At 47.1% G+C, this 25286-nt stretch overlaps 1 protein-coding gene across 4 annotated transcripts in view; it reads left to right on the top strand.

Annotated features, from left to right (window-relative positions):
- Positions 1-25286, top strand: part of CDC7 (cell division cycle 7) — a 43575-nt gene that overhangs the window by 6155 nt on the left and 12134 nt on the right. For 2 of the 4 annotated variants that reach the window (XM_056523172.1, XM_056523171.1), the window contains exons 2-7: positions 317-391; positions 7562-7697; positions 12480-12573; positions 13895-14037; positions 19797-20022; positions 20656-20751. In XM_056523172.1, coding sequence (XP_056379147.1) covers positions 317-391; positions 7562-7697; positions 12480-12573; positions 13895-14037; positions 19797-20022; positions 20656-20751 — 770 coding nt within the window. The remainder of the gene's footprint in view (positions 1-316; positions 392-7561; positions 7698-12479; positions 12574-13894; positions 14038-19796; positions 20023-20655; positions 20752-25286) is intronic. The other 2 variants (XM_056523173.1, XM_056523174.1) reach the window with 2 other exon arrangements.

Genomic DNA, 25286 nt, shown 5'->3' with positions numbered 1-25286 from the left:
ACTTTTCCTCTAGACAGGTTTTGATAAATCTCCCCCTTTGTCCCTGCCTGTGCTTCAGCTGGGACAAAGATGATGCTGCAGCCGGACAGGATATGTTCTGAATGGTATGGGGACCTCTAGTGGTCTTTTTTTATGAACCATGATTTCTATTTTTAGTTTTTTTTAAGTATATTAGAAAGTTTAATGTTTTGGAAAGATGTACAACTTATAACAGTTCTTGATTCTGACAGCGCCCATTTAAATCTTGCAGGGCCAAAGAATATCTAAATATTAATGTAACATGACGTATTCAGTAAGGTCACTTATTTTGTTGCAGGAGAAATTGAGAATCTCTATACAGCTGTTCCAGAAATACGCAATATCTTCTATGTGATGGGGAAAATTGGAGAGGGTGAGTACATGTAGTATGTGGTTACATTTTGTTCACCACTGTACCGGAGACTCTCGGGAGCCTTGTTTGCAGATTACGTTATTTTGGTCTGGTAAAATGTTGCGCACTGCACTTTTTTTTTCTGTCAAAATTATGGACACTAGGCCTAACCTGACATTAATAAGGGTCTGTGGTGCGGGGGATCCAGCACTGCGCAAATATGTCCAGATCCTGAAGAGCGTAACTATCCCTGCACACTGGGGGATTATGGGTCCAGTGAGAAGTCTCATAGTTTCTGCATTATAATCACATAGCAAATATAAACTGATTTAAAGGGGTACTCCACCCCTAGACAACTTTGCTCCGTGCCTGATGACTGCTGATGCTGGGTGGAGGCTCGTGGCGTCACGGCCATGCCCCCTCAATGCAAGTCTATGGGAGGGGGTGTGACGGCTGTCACGCCCCCTCCCATAGACTTGCATTGAGGGGGCGTGGCCGTGATGTCACAAGCAGGTCGTGACCGTTACGTCATCAGCCTGTGGCGCTGCACCCGTCGTTCTAAACCAACACTCGGTGCAGCCTGGGCCCCTCTCAATCACACATCTTATCCTTATCTTATGTCTAAGGGCGAAGTACCCCTTTAACCCCTTGAGGGCACAGCCCATTATTGCCTTTAGAATGCAGCCAATTTTTATTTTCCCCCCTTTTTTTTTTTACCCCCCCCCCTCATCTTTTAAGAGACCTAAATCTTTTTTTTTTTTTTTTTTTCATCCACAGACCCATATAAGGCTTGTTTTTATTTTTTTGCGTGCGACCAGTTGTACTTTGTATTGACCCCATTCATTTTACCATAAAATGTACAGCACAACCAAAAAAAATATTATTTGTGGGGGGAGTTGAGAAGAAAAAAGGAGATTTTTGTTTACTTACCGTAAAATCTCTTTCTCGGAGGATCCATTGGGGGACACAGACCGTGGCTGTATGCTGCTGTCTCTAGAAGGTGTGACACTATGGTAATAAAAAAAAAAGTCGGCTCCTCCAAGCAGGATATACCCGCCTTCAGACCCTGAGCTAATCAGTTTAAGTTCCAGAGTAGAGATGAGCGAACTTACAGTAAATTCGATTCGTCACAAACTTCTCGGCTCGACAGTTGATGACTTATCCTGCCTAAATTAGTTCAGCTTTCAGGTGCTCCCGTGGGCTGGAAAAGGTGGATACAGTCCTAGGAGACTCTTTCCTAGGACTGTATCCACCTTTTCCAGCCCACCGGAGCGCCTGAAAGCTGGACTAATTTATGCAGGAAAAGTCATCAACTGCCGAGCCGAGAAGTTCATGACGAATCGAATTTACTGTAAGTTCGCTCATCTCTATTCCAGAGCAATAGGAGGAGACCAACAGGTCAAAGAAAAACCCCAAACTGTCCGAGAACCAGAAGAAAAACTGAACACACCCTTGGACAGAGAACCAAAGGAAATTCCAAAAAGGGCGGGAGCTGTGTCCCCCAATGGATCATCCGAGAAAGCGATTTTACGGTAAGTAAACAAAAATCTCCATTTCTCTATCGGCTCCATTGGGGGACACAGACTGTGGGACGTACCAAAGCCGTCCCTTGGGTGGGCAGATAAGCAGTCAGGCAGATGACCGATCCACTGCCGCCTGCAACACTTTACGACCCAGACAAGCATCAGCCGATGCGAAAGTATAAACACTGTAAAACCTAGAGAAAGTGTGCAAAGACGACCAGGTAGCAGCCGCCTTGCAAATCTGCGAGGCAGAGGCTCTACTCTGGAGAGCCCAGGATGCCCCAACAGAATGGGTAGAATGAACCACAACCCTGAAAGGAAGAACCTTCCCCTTACAGCGATAGGCTTGCGACGATAGGCCTTGCGACGACCTTCTGTAAGGACGAAAAAGGAATCGCACTGACGAAACGAAGAAGTGATGGAGAGCTAAGACCGATAGGCCCGAACTACATCCAGCTTGTGTAGTAAGCGCTCCTTAGGATAAGGAGCAGGACAAAAAGACGGGAGGACAATGTCCTCATTGAGATGAAAGGCCGAAACCACCTTAGGCAAAAAGGAAGGATCTGGCCGGAAAACAACCTTGTCCTGGTGGATCACCAGAAATGGAGAATGGCAGGAAAGAGCTGCCAATTCAGACACCCTCCGGATGGAGGTGATGACAACAAGAAACGCCACTTTCCAAGAAAGGAGGCGGAGAGACACCTCTCTAAGGGGCTCAAAGGTTGCACCCTAGAGGGCACTCAGAACCAAATTCAAGTCCCAAGGGGGAGAGGGTGACCGATAAGGAGGAACAGCATGCGCCACTCCTTGAAGGAAGGTCCGGACATCAGAATTAGAAGCCAGGGGCCGCTGGAAAAGAACAGCAAAGGCCGAAACCTGACCTTTTAAGTGAACTGAGAAACAACCCCAGTTCCAACCCGACTGTAAAAAGGAGAGAAGACGGGGAACCGAGAAGGTTACCGGGAAGAAGTCCTGAGCTTCACACCAACGAAAATAAGACCGCCAAGTACGGTGGTAAATTCTTGCAGAGGAGGGCTTACGAGCTCTGGGCATGGTGTGAATGAAATTAAGGTGGCAAAGAGGACCCTGAGAGAGCAGGTCCAGACGGAGCGGAAGGCGCAGTGGATCGTCGTCCAGGAGCCTGACTAAGTCGGTGTACCACGACCTTCGGGGCCAATCTGGAGCTACCAGAATGGCGGGGACGTCCTCTGCTTTGAGTTTCCTCAGTACCCTGGGAAGGAGCGGAAGGGGAGGGAACAGATGGGGTAGGGCAAACCCTGTCCAAGGAATCACTAGGGCATCCAGGGCCAAAGCCTGAGGGTCCCGGGACTTGTACACAAAAGGAAGGAATTTCCGATTGTGCCGGGACGCGAAGAGGTCCACGTCCGGAATGCCCCAGAGGTCGCAGAGTTGCGCGGAGACCTCTGGATGTAGAGACCACTCGTCGGGTGAGGACCGACTGAGGAAGTCCGCTTCCCAGTTGAGCACTCCCGAAATGGCCGGAACCTTGCTTTCCGCCCAGGTGAGAATCTTGGTCACCTCGGCCATGGCTGCCGAGCTGCGAGTGCCGCCGTGTCGATTTATGTAAGCCACGGCCGTGGCGTCCGACTGGACAGGACGGGACTGAAGCCGAGACTCCCAATGAAGAAGACAAAGAAGAATCGTCCGTAATTCCAATATGTTTATCGGAAGAAGGGTCTCTCGGGGAGACCAGAGTCCCTGAACCGTCCAATCCCTGTAAACGCCGCCCCAGCCCAACAGGTTGGCATTCGTTGTAACAACCTGCCAGTGAAGGGGAAGAAATGACCGCCCTTTGAGAAGAAGGGGGGAGTGAAGCCACCAGAGCAGAGACTGACGGACCCTGCGAGGGAGAACAATCTGACGATCAAGGGACAGAGGAGACCTTTTCCATCCAGAGAGAATCGCCAGTTGAAGGGGGCGGTAATTAAACTGGGCAATGGGTATGGCCTCCATAGTTGCCACCATCCGACCCAGGACTTCCATACAAGTGCGGATGGGGACTGGGTCCGAAGGGAGCAGATCCCCGACCGAAGCGCCAGACGTTTGTCCGGCGGGAGACAAATTCGGGCAGAGGCCGTGTCGAATCAAAGTCCCAGGAAGGTTAGGGACTGGGTAGGATGGAGGACTTACTTGTCCCGGTTGACCATCCACCTGAAGCGATCCAGAGTGTGGAGAGTGACATCTAGATTCTCCAGCGTCTGGGCTCTGGTTGGAGCTTTGATGAGAAGGTCGTCCAGGTAGGGTATCACCGAGATTCCCTTCGACCGTAACAGGCCCATCACTGGCGCAAGGATCTTGGTAAAGACCCGAGGAGCCGTGGTCAGACCAAAGGGGAGGGCTACGAATTGAAAGTGCCCCTCCGAAACCGCAAAGCGGAGGTACCGATGATGGCCTGGAAATATCGGCACATGGAGGTAGGCATACTTGATGTCCACCGTTGAAAGGAACTCCCCTTGTTCCAGGGACGCCACCACCGAACGGAGAGATTCCATTCAGAAGTGGCGGATAAGAAGGTGACGGTTGAGACGCTTGAGCTCTAGGATTGGTCGCACAGAACCGTCCTTCTTGGGGACCACAAAAAGATTTATATAAAAACCCTGAAACTGTTCCCCCGGAGGAACGGGAACGATGACCCCCTGGAGAAGCAGAGACTGTAGAGCCACTCGAAATTGCTTCGCCAGAGGAGGAGACCGGGGGGCCCAGGATCAAAAAAAGCGATCCCTCGGAAGGGAGGCGAATTCGATTCGGTAACCGTTGGACACCACGTCCCTGACCCAAGAGTCCTGAATGTGTGAGGTCCAGATGTCTCGAAATATTGAGACGACCTCCCACCCGAGAAGAAACCGCAGGTGGGGGCCTCACTTCATGCAGAAGTGGGTTTGCGGTTGCCTGATTTGGGCGCAAAATGGCCGGACCGGTTGGAGTCCGACTTCCAAGACAGGCGTGCCCGGAACGAAGGAGCCTTCTTGTCCCGCGAGGGCCCCCGGCCGGACCCTTTGCTGGAGCCAGAGGTCCGAAAGGAAAAGGACTTCCTTTGGGAAGTAGGGCAAGCCTTATTTTGAGGTGACAAGGAACTCTTACCTCCCGTTGCCTCAGAGATAATCTCATCAAGGCGTTTGCCAAAAAGACGGCAATCTGTAAAAGGAAGCTCAGTGAGAGACCTTTTGGAAGCTGCATCCGCATTCCAAGCTTTAAGCCACATAGAGCGGCGGAGAGCCGCTAGGTGACCCACAGCAAAGGCAGAACAGGCTTACTGCATGGAAGCTGCACACAGGAAGTCCCCAGCTTTATAGCATTGGAGAGCCAGAGCAGATAGATCCTCTGGGGGAGATCCCGCTAAGATATCCTGATGGAGCTTTTGGCACCACTCCGACAGAGCCTTGGACACCCATGTCGAGGCGAAGATGGGAAGAAGAGAAGAGCCAGCTGCTTCAGAAGCAAACTTCGCTAAGGATTCTACCTTCTTGTCTTTGGGATCCTTGAAGGCAGCGGCATCTGCCAGAGGCAGTGTAGTCGCCTTAGAAATCCGGGAGATTGGTGGATCCACTGAGGGAGGGGAAACCACCTTAGTGACAAAGTCCTTGTCAAATGGATAACGTGCTTGAATTGTCTTGATTCCCGGGAACCTCTTGTCTGGATGTTTCCATGCAGATTCCAGAATGTCGTCAAAGTCAGCGTGAGAGCTGAACCTTTGAGGTGCTGGCTTAGCACGATGAAAGGATATTCCTGGATTGACATCCGAAGATCCTGGGTCCTCCAAGTGAAAGGTGTCTCTTATGGCTGTCACCAATGAGTTCACTGTTGCAAATGAGTCCGAGCGGTCCTCTGAGTCAGATGCCGGCTCGGAAGCCTCGTCCACCAGGAGAATGGGAACGAGTAGAGGCAGTCCTGGAGGGGGGCGACCCTGACCGGGTACGCGGCTCTGGCGTGGCAGAGCGGCGACTCAGAGAGCCGCCCAGGCTGGTGGAGCGGCTGAACCCACCGGAACCGAAGGGGCATCAGGGGGTCTGGGGGAGCAGTGGAGCAGGCAGGGCAAGTGGGCTCGGTAGAGCCAGGCATTTTGGTACTACAGTGCTTACAGACAAAATAAGTCACTGAGGTTCCAGGTTTCTGTTTAGAGGGGGGGGGGGGGGGAACAGCTCTGGGTACAGACACTATGAGAAAAGAGACAGGAACTTTCTCACCCTAGTCTGTGTCCCCTGGCAGCTGCAGTGAGAACAGCTCCGTGCAGCTAGTGTGAGAAACAGGCTAACCAATAGCAGACGGGGGCATGCCTGAAGAAGAGGCACTAACTAATTTTCCCCCTTCTGACTGAAAATCGCGCCCACGGCGCTGATTGGAGGCTATTTGGCGCCTCAGAAGAGCTCCGACAGCCCTGTGGGCAGAGCTAAGGATGGGCCGAGAAGAAGCAGTAATGGCGCCCGCTCCTTGTCCCAAGCGCACATGTCAGCCGCATATGCGCTCGGGGGAACAGAGCGGGCGGTCGATACGCCGGCAGGGACTGCCGGAGAAAGCGAAAGAAAGCCGGCGCAGAGAGCGCCCGGCCCGAACCAGCGCCGCGGCTGTCAGTCGCACATAAGGCGCTGGCGGAGAAAACGAAAGTAAGCCGGGCGCTCTCAGCCGCGTATAAGGAGCTGCAGTCTAAACACAGTAACCACACACACAAACTCCAGTGAAAAAACATATGCCCCCTCAGATGCCACTGTTCCCCCCCAGAATAAAGGTCCAGAATAAAAGCCCCATCAACAGAAGCCAGGCTCATAACCTTAAAAGGTGGGCCAAAACAGGGGGTCTCCAGAAGTTGCAAGTCCGCACCTGAGGAGAAAAGGGGGGGAAGTACTTACCTAATGGAGTCTTCAGTCAGCTAAGTTACCTGCATCACGCCTGGCTGCTATGTGCGAGCGAGGCGAGCAGGGAAATAGGGGGACCCGGACCCATGAGGTACCAACCCAGGCGCTGACCGTTGGCGAGGGGGGGGGGGTGAAGAGAGCATATACGCAATGTCTGTGCCCCATTACTCGCAATGGGGAAACAGGGAACCGGAGTCCCTGAGTCCCCACCTGAAAACAGAAAAGAAAAAGGAATAAAAAACAAACACGTCCCTATACTAAGAAAATAAAAAAAAATCAGAAGACCTGGTCTGGAGAATTCCAGACCATGTCCACCTCCTTCAGACACTAAGCTTAAACTGATTAGCTCAGGGTCTGAAGGCGGGTATATCCTGCTGGGAGGAGCTGACTTTTTTTTTATTACCATAGTGTCATACCTCCTAGAGATAGCAGCATACACCCACGGTCTGTGTCCCCCAATGGAGCCGATAGAGAAACACAATTTTTTGTGGTTTTTGGCACTTCATGGTTGTCATGTTATCTTTAAGTCCAAACCTTTTTAACAAAATCATTATGCTTAAAAACAAACTTTTCTGACCCCTTTTATTTTTCCCATATACCAGGCTCTATCAGTCCTTGATTGGCATTGATCATGGTGTCTAAAGGGTTAATGATGGACAGCCCTAATTTGTCTAGGGGGTTAAACGGCTATAGTCTGAATATGTACATCGAATTGCGATAATACAATAAAAATAACAATGTTACTGGCTACAGTTTTTTTGGGTAATTGAATCACACTATGCGTTTTCTTTTCATAGGTACGTTTAGTTCTGTTTATTTGGCTGTAGCAAGGTTGAAGTCAGGAGAAGACAGGAAATTTGCTCTAAAACATTTGATACCTACGAGTCACCCAACCCGAATAGCCGCAGAACTACAGTGCCTTACACTGGCCGGGTAAGTGTTGTGGTGGAAATTCAGAAAGGGCCTAAATACACCAGCAGTCTGACCAACACCTCACCTTCTAAAAATCAGAACGCTTTAAATTTTGCACCAACAGACTTATATGAGGGCTTGTTTTTTGCGCCACCAATTGTACTTTGTAGTGACATCAATCATTTTACCCAACAATTTATGATGAAACCAGAAATAAATCATTTGTGGGGCAAAATTGAAAAGGAAAAAAAAAAAAGCTATTTCGTAACTTTTGGGGTCTTCCGATTCTATGCAGTTCACTGTTCTGTAAAAATGGCACCATATGTTTATTCTGTAGGTCCATATGGTTACAATGATTCTCAATTTATATAGGTTTTTATTTTTATTTTACTGCTTTTAAAAAATTATAACTACATGCACCAAAATTAGTATGTTTAAAATTGTCATCTTCTGACCCCTATAACTTTAATTTTTCTGTATACGGGCCGGTATGAGGGCTCATTTTTTTGCTTCCTGTTCTGAAGTTTTTATGGATGCCATGATTGTTTTGATGTTTTTTATACTTTTTATTTATTTATTTTTTTTCTGTGTGTGTGTGTATACAAAGTGACCAAAAATACGCAATTTGGGACTTAGGAATTTTTGACATGTACGCTGTTGACCGTGCGGTTTAATGAGCATATTTGTATAGTTCAGACACTTACACACGCGGCGATACCACATACCGTATTTATCGGCATATAACATGCATTTTTTAGGCTCAAATTTTTAGCCTAAAGTCTATCTGCGTGTTATACAGCGGGCGCTTTAAATCAATGAACTGCTGCGGCTTTTGCCGGTCCAGAGACCTGCCGGCTTCTCTGCCCCTGCCTATCCTGGGGTCCAGAGACTGCCGGCGCCGCTGCCCTATTACCTCCCCCATCCCCATTTTTTCTGACCCCGCAGAAGCCCCCAGGAAAGGCAGGGGAAGAGAGGCCTTCGCTGCCCGCTTCTCTCCCCCTGCCTTTCCTGGGGTCTAGAGCCCTGCTGCTGCCGCTCCTCTCCCCCTGGCTATTGGCGCCGCTGCCCCATTGCCTCCCCCATCCCCGGTTGTATTATTACCTGTTGCCGGGGTCGAGTCCGCGGTGCTTCTGGCTCTGGTGTGGCATCTATGCGTCGTTGCTATGCGCTGCGAGGCGCAATGACGAGTGACGCGACGTCACTCGTCATTACGTAGCGCAGCGCATAGCAAAGACGCATAGACGCCACACCGGAGCCAGAAGCACCGTGGACTCGACCCCGGCAACAGGTAATAATAAAACCGGGGATGGGGAGGCAATGGGGCAGCGGCGCCAATAGCCAGGGGGAGAGGAGCGGCAGCAGCAGGGCTCTAGACCCCAGGAAAGGCAGGGGGAGAGAAGCGGGCAGCGATGGCCTCTCTTCCCCCTGCCTTTCCTGTGGGCTTCTGCGGGGTAAGAAACAGTGTATCGGGGTATACACATGCACACGCACCCTCATTTTACCAAGGATATTTGGGTAAAAAACTTTTTTTACCCAAATATCCTTGGTAAAATGAGGGTGCGTGGTATACCCCGATAAATATGGTATGTTTATTTTTGTTTACATTTTTATTTTATATGGGAAAAGTGGGGGGGATTCAAACTTTTATTCAGGAAGGGGTTAAATTACATTTATTCACTTTTATTTTAATTTTTTTTACGATTTTTTAAAATTTCTTTATTTTTTAGCCCCCATAGGCTCCACGGCTGTGGCGTATGTCAATCGCCAGGGCGGCACTTGCAGCCCCCTGGCAATGTCCGAGGTCTCCAAGATTCTGCTCTGGGTGGAAGTCAGTTCCATACATCTCGGCGATTCACATTCTGGGAGTGGACAACTGGGAGGCGGACTTCCTCAGCCGCTCCTCTGCTGACCCCGGCGAGTGGTCTCTTCATCCGGAGGTGTTTGCGGAAATCCGCAACCTCTGGGGGACTCCAGACGTAGACCTCTTCACGTCTCGCCACAACTAGAAAGTGCCTCACTTCTTCGCAAAGTCCCGGGATCCTTGCTCTGGCCGTGGACGCCCTAGTGATTACCTGGTCGCACTTTGTCCTCGTCTATCTTTTCTCTGCTCCTCTCCTTCCCAGGGTCCTGAGGAAGCTCAAAGCGGAGGGCGTCTCTGCCATTCTCGTGGCTCTGGACTGGCCCAGACGAGCGTGGTACGCCAACATCGTTCGCCTAGTGGCCGACGTGCCACTGCATCTCCCAGTGCGTCCCGATCTGCTCTTAGGGTCCCCTTTGTCACCCCAATTTACTGTCGCTGCATTTGACGGTGTGGTGGTTGAAACCTTGGTTCCGAGGGCCAGGGGCTTCTCTCCCCAAGTGATCCGCACAATGATCAGGGCTCTTAAGCCGCCCTCTGCAAAGATTTATCACCGTACTTGGCGATCTTATTTTCGCTGGTGTGAATCTCAATCATTCTCTCCAGTTGTTTTCTCCCTTCCGTGCCTTTTTTCATTTTTACAATGTGGACTGGAGCAACACTTAGCTCTCAGTTCCCTTAAGGGTCAGGTATCGGCTCTCTCCATTCTCTTTCAGCTCCCACTGGCGTCCGATCCCCACATTTGCACTTTTCTGCAAGGCATTGCTCGTGCAGCTCTGCCGTACATATCCCCTACTCTCCCGTGGGATCTGAATCTGGTGCTCCAGTGCCTTTACAGGGTGCTCCCTTTGAACCTCTCCGGGACATTCCTCTTCGCGTCCTTTCCTGGAAGGTGGCTTTTCTCATTGCGGTCACTTCCATCCGGAGAGTTTCTGAACTAGCGGCTCTCTCCTGCCATTCCCTCTACCTGGTCCTGCACCAGGACAAGGTCATTTTCCAAACAGACACCTTTTTCCCTAGGTGGTCTCCTCTTTCGACCTAAATGAGGATATTGTCCTTCTGCCCAGCTCCATCCCAGGGAACGTTTGCTTCACTGTCTTGACATGGTTCGGGCTGTTCGGACCTACCTTTCGGCCACGTCATCCTTACATCAGTGTGACACTTTTTTTTTTGTGCTTTCGGAGGGTCGTCGTAAGGGACTTCCTGCTTCGAAGGCGACCATTTCGCGGTGCAGCCGTTCTGCCATCTCGGAAGCCTACCCTGCAAGGGAAAGACTCCGCCTTTTCGGATCTCAGATCATCCCACTCGATCCATTGGGGCCTCCTGGGCTCTTCACAATAGGGCCTCGGCCTTACAAGTCTGTAAGGCAGCCACCTGGTTGTCCTTGCACACTTTTGCGTCCGCTGACACCGGCTTGGGTCACATAGTGTTGCAGGCAGCTGTGGCCCAGCCTTCCACCTGAGCTGCTTGGGTTCTTTCCCACCCTGGGACTGCTTTGTACGTCTCACGGTCTCTGTGTCCCCAATGGAGCTAACTGAGAAAAGTACCGTATTTTTCGCCGTATAAGTCGGTGCGTCTTATATGGCGAATACACCCCTATCGCGGCGGCCATCAACGGCCGGGACCCGCGGCAAATACAGGACCTCACCGATCGCGGTGATGCCCTGTATTAACCCTTCAGATGCGGCAATCAAAGCTGACCGCCGCGTCTGAAGGGAAAGTGACACTAACCCGGCGGTTCAGTCGGGCTGTTCGGGACCGCCGCGATTTCACCGAACATTTTCCCGAACAGCCCGAATGAATAGCCGGGTTAGTGCTTACAGGACACCGGGAGGGACCTTACCTGCCTCCTCGGTGTCTTCTCCGTTCAGGGATCCCCTGTATGGCCGGCGCTCTCCTTCCTCGTCATCACGTCGTCGCGTACGTGCGTCGACGTGCGTAACGACGTGATGGCGGCGACAGAGAGCGAGGATACCCGGCCGGCAGCAGAGACGTTCCGGAGCGACAGGGACAGCGATGGAGCGACATCCAGGGCAGTGGTGACTGGTCCGGAGCGGCGGGGACACGTGAGTATTACCTCTTATGCAGCGGTCTTCAATTTGCGGACCTCCAGATGTTGCAAAACTACAACTCCCAGCATGCCCGGACAGCCAACGGCTGTCCGGGCATGCTGGGAGTTGTAGTTTTGCAACATCTGGAGGTCCGCAGGTTGAAGACCACTATTGGGTTCAAAATCTTTATTTTTTTAAAATTTTACACCTATAAATTGGGTGCGTCTTATACGCCGGTGCGTCCTATAGGATGAAAAATACGGTAGATGATTTTTTTTTTTTTTTACATTTTTAATTTTTTATTTTATGCTTACTTAAAATCTTTCTTGGAAGATCTATTGGGGGACACAGCACCCACCCATTTGTTCTGGTGTTTTTGGTTCAGTTGTCTGTCCTCGGGTTAGTTCCGGTTATTCTTTGTCTGATTCCTTCGGACAGTTGCTGGTCTTTCTTCCCTGTCGGGTCCTTTCCTACTACTTTGGGACTAAACTAATTAGGTCAGAGTCTGTAGGTGGGGTATATCCTGCCAGGAGGGGCCGACTTTCTTTTGTTGCCTAGTGTCAGCAGCATATACCCACAGTCTTTGTCCCCCCAATGGATCTTTTTTTCCACCCCACAGATTGTTATAAAATAAGTGTCATTACAAATGTTGTTGAAAAAAAACAACCCCTTATATGGGTCTGTAGGTGCAAAATTAAATGCTTTATGATTTTTAGAAGGGGAAGAGGAGAAAACTAAGGGGCAAAAACAAAAATAGTGTCCTTTAAGGTGAAATTGGACGGAGTCCTTACGGTGTTAAGAACCTCACATTAATTTCTCCATGTTGGGACAGTTGCATCCAGGCCACTATGTCTCTTTTGGAGCTTTCATTTTGATTTCTTTTTTTCCCTTTAGGGGTGAAGACAATGTTATGGGAGTGAAGTCGTGCTTTAGGAAGAGCGATCATGTGGTTATTGTGATGCCTTACTTGGAACACGACTGTTTTGTGGTAAGATTTACTATGTCCAGATAATTTAACGGAGTAGAAGGAAACCGTCTCCAGCACTTGCCGCGCAAAATTGCATAAAAAGTGGTATTTTAGAGAGTGTCTTCCCAGAGATGAGGGCCAGTATGCAAAAATTTAGGGTTTAACTAAAAAAGTGTCTCATTAAATCTGGACTCTTCTCAGAGGTGGTCTTCTGGAGAAGTTTCGCTCTATTGCAGATGTGCAGTTATGCTGGTGCGCAAAAATTTTAACTCTGCTACCTTTCTATAAATAGATAGTAACACACTAAGCGTATATTCACCTGCGGCAGTCATGCTGCAGGAACAACTCCATTCGGATGCGTAGAACTGCTGCTTGGAACACTCCTTGTGAGTCACGCTCCATGCCTGGACTGTAAGGCTATGTTCACACGGTGGAATGTCCACACGGAAAATTCCCACACGGACATTCTACAGACAGTGGATCACCAGCAGATCTTGGAAATGCGCATCTCATAGGCGGCAATGCATTTCTGAGGGGAATCCGCAAAAACATTGAACAGATTCAATGATTTTACGGACGCCTGAGTCAGGATTTTTGCAGCAGGTGTTCCTGCCGCGGAAATTCTGCTGTGTGAACAGAGCAGCAGAATCCCATGAACATAGCCTAAGGATCTATTCACACAGCAGAATTTCCACATGTGGAATTCCGTACTCAAATTAAAGCCCAATAGACTTCTATGGCATTCTGAACTCCCATGCACTCTTCTAAATGCGAATTCATGCGAATTCCACACAAAATCCGCTCAAGCCAGAAACCACCCTAATTAATACTGTAGCGGAAATTATGTGGTAATTCTGCAGTGTGAATAGACCCAAAGGCTCCACCCGCAAGGATTTCTGGCCTATTCTGCACTAAAATCCATATGAATTCTGCCTGTGAATTGTGCTCCATATTTTTCAATGGGAATCTGCATCCAGAGTTCATGTGGTTTGGATTTTTGTTTCCTCGGGCTTGAAATCTGCTTTGCGGAAACCAATTTTTGTAGCCGGAACATGAATTGGCCCCATAAGCCAAACTGATAAGCGCCCCCCCCCCCCCCCCCACCAAAAAAAAAATTTATATAATAAAAAAAAGTGCTATTGCTTACAAAAGTACATAAGTGTACAAAGACTGCTAAGCTGTGACTGCTGCTTCAGGTAAACACAGGTGCACACAGAGTAAGATGACAAACCCCAGTACTCCACCAGTCCTCCGACACATTTCGGCGGGCGGCTTTTGTCCAGTTTATATCAATGAGCAATAAATCTTGTTAAATACACTTTTTTTTTTTTTTTTTTTGCAGGATATTTTGAATTCATTAAGCTTTCAGGAAGTGAAGGAATACATGTATAACTTATTTAAGGCTCTGAAGCGCATCCACCAATTTGGTATTGTTCACCGAGATGTGAAACCAAGTAACTTTTTGTACAACAGACGACTAAAACAGTGAGTGTGTTTGTTCTACTTCAGTCTAAACCAGTGTTTCCCAACCTGGGCGCCTCCACCTGTTGCAAAACTACAACTCCCAGCATGCCCGGACAGCCAAAGGCTGTCCGGGCATGCTGGGAGTTGTAGTTTTGCAACAGCTGGAGGCACCAGACATAAGGCTGATGCTGCCTTTTATTTATTTTTCCTTGTAGTTAATGGGGTACTCCACTGGAAAATATATATATATATATATATATATATATATATATATATATAATATATTTATAATATATATATATATATATATATATATATATATATATATATATATATATATATATATATATATATATATTTATAATATATATATATATAATATATATATATATAATATAATTATTTTTTTTTTTTATCAACTGGTGCCAGAAAGTTAAACAGATTTGTAAATTAACTTATATTCAAAAATCTTAATCCTTCCAGTACTTATCAGCTGCTGTTATGATCCGCAGGAAGTACTTTTCTCTTTGAATTTCCTTTCGGTCTGACCACAGTGCTCTCTGCTGACAACTCTGTCCATTTTAGGAACTGTCCAGAGCAGGAGAGGTTTTCTATGGGGATTTGCTCCTACTCTAGACAGTTCCTAAAAAGCACTGTGGTCAGGCAGAAAGGAAATTCAAAAAGAAAAGAACTTCCTGTGGCACATACAGCAGCTCATAAGTACTGGAAGGATAAAGATTTTTTAATAGGAGTAATTTTCAAATCTGTTTTTAACTTTCTGGCACCAGTTGATTTAAAAAAAAAAATGTTTTCCAGTGGAGTACCCCTTTAATATAAAGGGGGACAAGGACTTGTATTCTTTGGTTGTGCTACATGTTTCATCAACTTCACGCAGAGCGGATAAACTGGATTTGTGTGGGGGAAAATCTGCACCATATTAACCCCTTAACGACACAGGACGTATATTTACGTCCTGCGCCGGCTCCCGCGATATGAATCATATCGCGTCGGTCCCGGCGCTCATCAACGGCCAGGACCCGCGGCTAATACCACACATCACTGATCGCGGCGATGTGCGGTATTAACCCTTTAGAAGCGGCGGTCAAAGCTGACCGCCGCTTCTAAAGTGACCCGGCTGCTCAGTCGGGCTGTTCGGGACCGCCGCGGTGAAATCGCGGCATCCTGAACAGCTTGCAGGACTCCGGGAGGGACCTTACCTGCCTCCTCGATGTCCAATCGGCGAATGACTGCTCCGTGCCTGAGATCCAGGCAGGAGCAGTCAAGCGCCGATAACACTGACCACAGGCGTGTTAATACACGCCAGTGATCAGCATAGGAGATCAGTGTGTGCAGTGTTATAGGTCCCTATGGGATAACAATGATCAGTGTGTGCAGTGTTATAGGTCCCTATGAGATAACAATGATCAGTGTGTGCAGTGTTATAGGTCCCTATGGGATAATAATGATCAGTATAAGAGATCAGTGTGTGCAGTGTTATAGGTTCCTATGGGATAATAATGATCAGTATAAGAGATCAGTGTGTGCAGTGTTATAGGTTCCTATGGGACCTATAACACTGCAAAAAAAAGTGTTAATAAAGGTCATTTAACCCCTTCCCTAATAAAAGTTTGAATCACCCCCCTTTTCCCATAAAAAAAATAAAAGTAAAAAAAAAAAAATAAACATATGTGGTATCGCCGCGTGCGTAAATGTACGAACTATAAAAATATATCATTAATTAAACCGCACGGTCAATGGCGTACGCGCAAAAAAATTCCAAAGTCCAAAAGAGCGCATTTTTGGTCACTTTTTATACCATTAAAAAATGAATAAAAAGTGATCAAAACAAAAATCATACCGATAAAATTTACCGATTTAAAAGTTATAGCGGTCAGAAGATGACATTTTTAAACGTATAAAATTTCCTGCATGTAGTTATGATTTTTTTCCAGAAGTGCGACAATATCCAATCTATATAAGTAGGGGATCATTTTAACCGTATGGACCTACAGAATAATGTGTAATTTTTACCGAAATATGCACTGCGTAGAAACGAAAGCCCCCAAAAGTTACAAAATGGCGTTTTTTTCTTCGATTTTGTCGCACAATGACTGATGTCACTGCAAAGTAGAATTGGCGACGCAAAAAAATAAGCCATAATATGGATTTTTAGGTGGAAAATTGAAAGGGTTATGATTTTTAAAAGGTAAGGAGGAAAAAACAAAAGTGCAAAAACAGAAAAACCCTGAGTCCTTAAGGGGTTAAATCAGCAGTAATGTGAATTTTTAGAAATGTGAATATTAAATCAGCAGTAATGTGAATTTTTAGAAATGTGAATATTAAATCAGCAGTAATGTGGATTTTTAGAAATCTTGTGTACATGCTGGGTGGTAAATAATCGCGTCCAGACCTTGGGTCTGGATTTTAAGTCCGCAGCTCAATGGACAAACGCGCTGCTGACGTATTGCAGATTTTCCCAACTGTCTTACACAGGCGGTGATACCACATGTGTTTATTTTTGTTTGTTTTTATTATGTTTATTTTTTTTATATGGAATTTGGGAAAAGGGGTGTGATTTAAACTTTTAATAAGGAAGGGGTTAGTGTGTGTGTGTGTGTGTGTGTGTGTGTGTGTGTTTAAACTTTTAAACTTTTTTTTTTTTTTTTTTTTTTTTTTTTTTTTTTTTATACTTTTAGTTCCCTTAGGGGACTTTTAGGAGGAATCATGTGATTCCTCATACAGTTCAATGTGGTTCCATAGAACCATCTGTGTGCTCTGCGCTCGATTGATAAAGCCTGGACCTGGCCTGGAGGCTTTATCATTCTGAGTGCCGGAGCCAGCACAGGACATGAGGTCAGCACTCCGGCTACCTCCACAGTGGATCGCCCCCTCCCCCGATCTCGCTACGGGGGGGGGGGGGAAGATCCACCCCACTGGACCACCAGGGATGGGATAAAGGCACCTTTTGACGCCACTGTCAGCTTTGACAGCGGCGATCTAAAGGGTTAATATCCGGCCGCGGCGATCGCCGCATGTCACGGGCTCAAGTCGGGAGCCCGTGTCATACCCTGTTAACGGCACAAGCATAGACGTCCATGGTTGTTAACGGGTTAGACTTACAATCTTTTATCTGAGACTCTTGTGCTGGACATCCATTTCTTCTAGGTTGTCTTCTTGAGGGGAAGCGCTGCTCTCCGGCCGGACCACTGGTCCTGGAGTGGGGATTGGAGCTGCCCGAACTTTCTTTGTGCAACCTATTACAAATCCTCCAGGTGTTTTGACCAAGTGAATTCCATTAAAGGGGTACTCCGGTGGAAAACTTTTTTTTTTTTTTTTTTTTATCAACTGGTACCAGAAAGTTAAACAGACTTGTAAATGACTTTTATTAAAAAATCTTAATCCTTCTAGTACTTACAGTGGGGATCAAAAATTTGGGCACCCCAGGTAGAAATTGGTATTAATGTGCATAAAGAAGCCAAGGAAAGATGGAAAAATCTCCAAAAGGCATCAAATTACAGATTAGACATTCTTATAATATGTCAACAAAAGTTACATTTTATTTCCATCATTTACACTTTCAGAATAACCGAAAACAAGAAATGGCGGCTGCAAAAGTTTGGGCACCCTGCAGAGTTTATATCTTGTACTGCCCCCTTTGGCAAGTATCACAGCTTGTAAACACTTTTCGTAGCCAGCCAAGAGTCTTTCAATTCTTGTTTGAGGTATCTTTGCCCATTCTTCCTTACAAAAGTCTTCCAGTTCTTTGAGATTTCTGGGCTGTCTGTCACGCACTGCTCTTTTAAGGTCTATCCATAGATTTTCAATTATGTTGAGGTCAGGAGATTGTGAAGGCCATGGTAAAACCTTCAGTTTACGCCTCTTGATGTAATCCCCTGTGGATTTTGAGGTGTGTTTAGGATCATTATCCATTTGTAGAAGCCATCCTCTCTTTAACTTCAGCTTTTTCACAGATGGCATCAAGTTAGCATCCAAAATTTGCTGAAATTTTATTGAATCCATTTTTTCTTCTACTCCTGAGATGTTCTCTGTGCCACTGGCTGCAATACAACCCGAAAGCATGATTGATTCCCCCCCCCCCCCCCCCATGCTTAACAGTTGGACAGAGGTTCTTTTCATTAAATTCTGTTCCCCTTCTTCTCCAAGCATACCATTTGCTCTTTCAGGCCAAAAAGTTCAATTTTAACTTCATCGGTCCACAGAACTTGTTTCCAAAATGCATCAGGCTTGTCTATATGCTCATTTGCAAAGTTCAAACGCTGATTTTTGTGGTGAGGACGTAGAAGAGGTTTTCTTCTGATGACTCTTCCATGAAGACCATATTTGTACAAGTTTCTCTTTATAGTGGAATAGTGTACCACAACTCCAGTGTCTGCCAGATCTTTCTGGAGGGATTGTGCTGTCAAATGTGGGTTTTGAATAGTTTTTCTCACAATCCTGCGAGCTGTTCTGTCTGATATTTTTCTTGGTCTTCCAGATCTTGCTTTAACTTCCACTGTTCCTGATGACTGTCATTTCTTAATTACATTCCAAACAGAGGATATTGACATCTGAAAACGTTTTGCTATCTTCTTATAGCCTTCTCCAGATTTGTGAGCGTCAACTATTTTCAGTTTCAGATTTCTAGACAACTGCTTAGACGAACCCATGGTGCTGATTGTTGGGGCAAGGTCAGATGAGTCTGGGCATTTAAAACCTTTGAGATTGACATGACCTGGTCTTCCCAGATGATGATTGAGAACAATCCATGACACTGGCAGGTCTCTGCTTTGCAAAGGGGGCAGTGCATGCTATAAATTCTGCAGGGTGCCCAAACTTTTGCAGACACTATTTTTTTGTTTTCTGTTGTTTTGAAAGTGTAAATGATGGAAATAAAATGTAACTTTTGTTGTCATATTATAAGAATGTCTAATCTGTAATTTGATGCCTTTTTGGAGATTTTTCCATCTTTACTTGGCTTCTTTATGCACATTAATACAAATTTTTACCTGGGGTGCCCAAACTTTTGATCCCCACTGTATTAGCTGCTGAATACTACAGAGGAAATTATTTTCTTTTTGGAACACTGAGCGCTCTGCTGACCTCACTAGCACAGTGCTCTCTGCTGACATCTCTGTCCATTTTAAGAACTGTGCAGAGTAGGAAAAAAATCCCCATAGAAAACATATGCTGCTCTGGACAGTTCCAAAAATGGACAGAAATGTCAGCAGAGAGCACTGTGTTCCAAAAAGAGAAAAGGATTTCCTCTGTAGTATTCAGCAGCTAATAAGTACTGGAAGGAGTAAGATTTTTTAATAGAAGTAATTTACAAATCTGTTTAACTTTCTGGCACCAGTTGATTTAAACAAAAAAAAAAGTTTTCCACCGGAGTACCCCTTTAACAAAACATGTAGAGGAAGAGTTGTGCATTTGCCCATGCCAACCAATCATATTGCTTCTTTCCATTCTAAAAAGGCCTCTGAAAAAAATGAAAGAAGCGATCTGATTGTTAACTATTGGCAATGTGTGTGTGTGTATAAATATATATATTATAAAATATTTTGCCTACCCCTTATATACACAGCAGAGCTTGCAAGGTCGACAACTATTGTGACAGAATGTTCACAATGATGCCGTCATTCAGATGAGCATTCCCCAACACCCTGCAAAACTACAACCCCAATCATTCAATGAGATGTATTGGACATATATGTAGAAGTGTTGATGTGTGTATATATAGAGATGTGTTGTAATTTTCCTAACCATTCTTTTCTCCTTTTCAGGTATGCATTGGTAGATTTTGGACTGGCCCAAGGAACCCCGGACACTCGAATAGAGCTTCTTAAAGTCCTCCAGGCCAAAAAACAGGGGAGTTGCTCACAAAGTAATCTACACACAATGTCAGGAAATATACCGGTACCTAGAGAAGTAGTTCTACCTTCCTCAACTATACAATCTGTGAAAAGACATTGGTCACATTCACAGATAAATCCGGGAAACAATGGAAAGGTTCTGAGTCTTTTACTTCTCTTTCTGTCTGCCGAAAATCGAAACCGAATTGTAATCCCTCTACCTGGTTGCAAAATGTTTGTGCATGTGACCTATTTTTTTATTTTTTATTTCCAGAAACCCATCCTTCCCCTCGTCATTGTTGTAGGCCAGTGTTTCCCAACCAGGGTGCCTCCAGCTGTTGCAAAACTACAACTCCCAGCATGCCCGGACAGCCTTTGGCTGTCCGGGCATGCTGGGAGTTGTAGTTTTGCAACAGCTGGAGGCACCCTAGTTGGGAAGCACTATGTAGGCTATATACCTTGTTTTGGATGCCTGCATTCTTTTTTTATTTTTGTTTAGTTTTTTTTTTTCTCCCCTTTTTAACAAATCTAATGGTTTTCTTTACAATCTTTCTACATTTGTAAGAGTACTGTATGTTCCGGCGGGTGTTTGTGGTGATGTTGCTTGTTACTATGTTTATTGCTCTGTCTAGACAGTGTTCTTCTTGCACATGGAAAGGGTTTATGTGCCCAAAATCCCATGCATGCAGCTGTTCTCATTTTATTTCACTCCCTAAGTATGTTATTATCTTCTCCTGTAAAGTGTCATAGATATAATTCTTATTGTGCTCTGTTTGGATGGGTTTTCTAGGAAGGATTGCTTGGCGGATCTACGCAGAGGTCTGTGTTTGGAGAGAGGAATTTTAATGTGCATAGCGCTGTCATCCATGAAGCCAATGCTGAAAAAGTAAGTTGAAACACAAAAAACAATATACAGTGATCCCTCAACATACAATGGTAATTCGTTCCAAATGAACCATCATTACTTGAATCCATCGTATGTTGAGGGATCCGTGCAATATTAATATAGAAAGCTCAGGACCGTCACCGCTGCCCTGGATCGTCGCTGTCATCACGTCCCCGGGGTGTCCTCGCTGCTCCTGACCGTCACCGCTGGCCGGGATAATCACTCTCCATCACCGTCATCACGTCGCTGCGCATGTCGTTCCTATTGGATGATGGGACGGCGTGCGCGGCAACGTGATGACGACTGAGAGCGAAGCCTGAAGAGGACGGTCCGGAGCGCGCAGGGATAGGTGAGTGACACTCACTGGAGCACACGGGGCACATTAAATGGCTGGGTGTGACAGATGTCACGCTCCCTCCCATAGACTTACATTGAGGGGGCGTGGCCGTGACATCACAAACCTCGCCCCGCATCGCCAGTTATCCGGATGTCTGGGGTGCTGCAGCCGATGGGGATAAGATGTCTAGGGGCGGAGTACACCTTTAAGGACACTGCCCATTTTAGTCTTAACCCCTTAAGGACCAAGCGTTCTTCTGTTTTTGCACTTTTGTTTTTTCCGCCTTACATTTTAAAAATCATAACCCTTTCAATTTTGCACCAAAAAATCCATATGACGGCTTATTTTTTGCACCACCAATTCTACTTTGTAATGACATCAGTCATTTTACCCAAAAATCTGTGGCGAAACGGGGGAAAAAAAATTATTGTGCAATTCCCTGGTTGGACTTGATGGACGTATGTCTTTTTTCAACCATACTAACTATGTAACTATGTAAAATGGAAGAAAAAACACAATTTTGTAACTTTCAGGGCCTTCCGTTTCTATGCAGTAACTTTTTCTGTAAAAATTACCATTATCTTTATTCTGTAGGTCCATACGATTAAAATGATACCCTACTTATATAGGTTTGATTTTGTCCTACTTTTGGAAAAAATCATAACTACGTGCAGGAAAATTTATACGTTTAAAATTGTCATCATCTGACCCCTATAACTGTATATATTTCTGCGTACGGGGCTATGAGGGCTCATATTTCTCTATCGGCTCCATTGGGGGGACACAGACCATGGGTGTATGCTGCTGTCACTAGGAGGCTCGACACTATGGCAACAAGAGAAGTCGGCTCCTCCCAGCAGGGTATACCCGCCCACAGGCACCTGAGGTAATCGGTTTTAGCTTAGTGTCTTAAGGAGGTGGACATGGTCTGGAGTTCTCTCCAGACCAGGTCTTATGTTTTATTATTTTCCTAGTTAGGGATGTGTTAGTTTTTTATTTCTTTTTCTCTCATGTTTTCAGGTGGGGATTTAGGAACTGCGGCTCACTGTCTCCCCATTGCGATTGAGGGGGCACAGACATTGCGTATATGCGCTGTTAACCCCCTCTCGCCAACGGTCAGCGCCTGGGTACCTCATGGGTCCGGATCCCCCTATTTCCATGCTCGCCTCGCTCGCACATGGTAGCTCGGCGTGATGCAGGTGACAGAAAGCTGACTGAAGACCTTAGAAGACTTCATTAGTATATTCCCTTTCTCCTAGGTACAGCCTTGCAACCTCTGGAGACCCTCACTTTTTGGCCACTTTTTCTCAGGGGCTGGCCTGGACAGGGTTTTTTTCTATATTTATTGCTGGGGTGAGCAGGAGCATTTTTGGACTGGGACACAGCTTTATTCAGAGGGTACTATACTTTTCACTTTCACGATGTGTGTGTGTGTGTGTTTCTTTAAGCGGCTGACAGCTGCGGCATTTTTACTATGCGGGCACATGAAGCGCCGGCTTGCTTTCGGTAGCAGTCTGCTGCCGACGGCGTCTCGCTCGCTTGCTTCCCCGCAAGCGCATATGCGAATGACATGTGCACTCGGGGAGAGGAGCGGGCGTGGGCGCCATTACTGACCTGCTTGTCAGAAGCTGAGGGCACTATAGCTCCGCCCCTTCTGTTGTCGGGGCTTCTAAGAGGCGTGAATTAGCCTCCAATCAGCGCTGTGCATGCGTTGTGAGAGGCAGGGGCCAATCAGAAGTGCCCCTGCTCCTGGCCCGCCCCTCTTTTGCTATTGGCCGGCATTCTCCCTTCTTTGTCTACACTAGAATGGAGTTCTCCTCACAGCAGCTGCCCTGGGGTCACAGACTTGGGCTGCACAGACAACTGGAGCGTTAGTTCATCATTTTGTCTGTAAAAGCTGTAATTCCAAAATGCCTGGTTCTGCTTAACCCATTTGCTCCCTCTAAACAGTTAACTGGAGTTTTAGCCACTCATTACATCTGTAAAAGCTGTATCTCAAAAATGTCTGGTTCTGCTGAACCACTTGTTCTGCCTGCTCCACTGCTCCCCCAGACCCCCCTGCTATTCTACCCCGGTTGTCTACCGGACCCGGTGGGTTCGGCCGCCCCTCCAGCCTGGGTGTTCTCCCTCCCCCCTGTCTATATCCGACTTGGCTCAGGTCTCCCGTTATGTGGTGACTGCATTGGAGAGGCCCTCCGGAGGGTCCCACTCTCCTCCTATACTGATGCTCTCGCAGCGTCATGGGGGTGTTTTTCATCTAGAGTCTTCTGCCAGGCACGGGCGCTCTCCTCACAGGCATCGCTCCGTTACTCCGCCCTGTAGCAAGTGTCACTCCCCTAGAGGATGCTCCCATGGTCGCCGCTCTGGCTCTCCAGACCTGCATACCTGGTCAGTCTCCCCCTCTTCCAGGGCCACCTCACACATTCCCATTCACCTGGAGAACGTGTGGATGCAGTTTCCGATTCGGCCTCTGATTCAGAGGACCACACGGATTTTTTGGAGATGATGCACTCATTGGTCTCGGCCACAAGAGACACCTTCCATCTAGAGGACCCAGGACCTTCGGATGTGGCTCCAGAAGTTTCCTTTAATCGTGTCCAACCTCCAGGGCTGCCTCACCTCGTTCCCATTCTCCCAGAGAACTTGTGGATGAGGTTTCTGATTCGTCCTCCGACTCAGAGGACCACACGGATATGCCTGATGTGGTGTACTCATTGGGTTCGGCCATAGGAGACACCTTCCAGCTAAGGAACCAGGAACTTCGGACGTGGTCCAGAAGTTTCCTCTCATCGTGCCCGACCACTTCCAGGGCTGCCTCACCTCGTTCCCATTCACCTGGAGAACTTGCGGATGAGGTTTCTGATTCGGCCTCTGACTTAAAGGAACGCACGGATGCCTGATGTGGTGTACTCATTGGTTTCGGCCATAAGATACACCTTCCATCTAAATAACCCAGGAACTTCGGACGTGGCTACAGGCCTACATCCGGAGGTGTTTGCAGTGATCTGCAACTTCTGGGGCACTCCAGGTGTGGACCTGTGCATGTCCCGCCACAACCAAGCGTTCCTCTTTCTTGGTCAGGCTTTGCCCTACCTTATCTGTTTCTTCCTCTCTTTTCGGGGTCCTGAGGAAACACAGCAGAGGGCGTTCCCGCCATTCTTGTGGCCCAGACTGGCCCCGGTGGGCGTGGTACGTCGTCGTGGTCAGGTTCCTGTACTACTTACATCTGCACCTTCCTTATCGTCCAGACCTCCTAATATCAGGTCTCCTGTGCCACCCCTATTTACCGTCTCTGCTTTTGACGGCATGGCGGTTGAGACAGCGGTTCTGAGGACCCGCGGTTTCTCTTCCCAAGTGGTTCACACCATGCTGAGGGCTCACAAGCCTTCCTCTGCAAAGATTTACCACCATACCTGGCGGTCTTATTTCTGTTGTTGTGAAACTCAGCCTTTTTGGCTTTCAGCTCCCTTAGGGGTCAAAGGTTCGGCCGTTTCCATTCTTTTTCAAAGTTCTTTGGCGATCAATTATCATGTCCGAACCTAGTTCAGGGAGTGGCACAAGCTGCCCCTAATCAGTCCCCTTTTTTCCCTTGGGACTTACACTTGGTCTTAGGTGCTCTGCAAGACGCCCCTTCTGATGATCCTTTCGGGACATTTCTCTTCGCCTCTTTCCCCAGAAGGTGGCGTTCCTTATTGCTCTTACATCTGTTAGAAGGGTGTCAGAGCTTGTAGCTCTCTCCTGGCATTCTCCCTTCCATGTGGTATTACAGGACAAGTTGTTTTCCGTCCAGGTCCATCCTTCTTACCTGAGATGGTTTTTGACTTTTTCATCTCAATGAGAACATTGTCCTACCGTCCTCTTTTCCGGCCCCTTCTCATCCCTGGAAGCGTTTGTTCCACAACCTGGTTGTGGTGAGGGCTGTTCGAACTTATCTCTGTCACTCTTTCCTTTCGGCAGTGTGACCCCCTTTTTTTTGTTTTTCCGAAAGGTCGTTGTATAGGACAACCTGCTTCTACGACCACCATTTTTCGGTGGATCCGGTCTGCTCTTTTGGGGAACTTACCGCTGCAAGGGGAAGATCTTTGGCTTTTTCATCTCAATGAGAACATCGTCCTACCTTCCTTTTGTCCGGCCCCTTCTCATCCCTGGAAGCATTTGTTCCACAACCTGTTGTAGTCGTTGGACAACACAACCATTT

Source organism: Hyla sarda, chromosome 6 (assembly GCF_029499605.1).
Source record: "Hyla sarda isolate aHylSar1 chromosome 6, aHylSar1.hap1, whole genome shotgun sequence".
Taxonomy (NCBI): Eukaryota; Metazoa; Chordata; class Amphibia; order Anura; family Hylidae; genus Hyla; species Hyla sarda.
The sequence above is the reverse complement of the archived record's forward strand: the minus strand, read 5'-3'. Positions and strand labels throughout refer to the sequence as shown.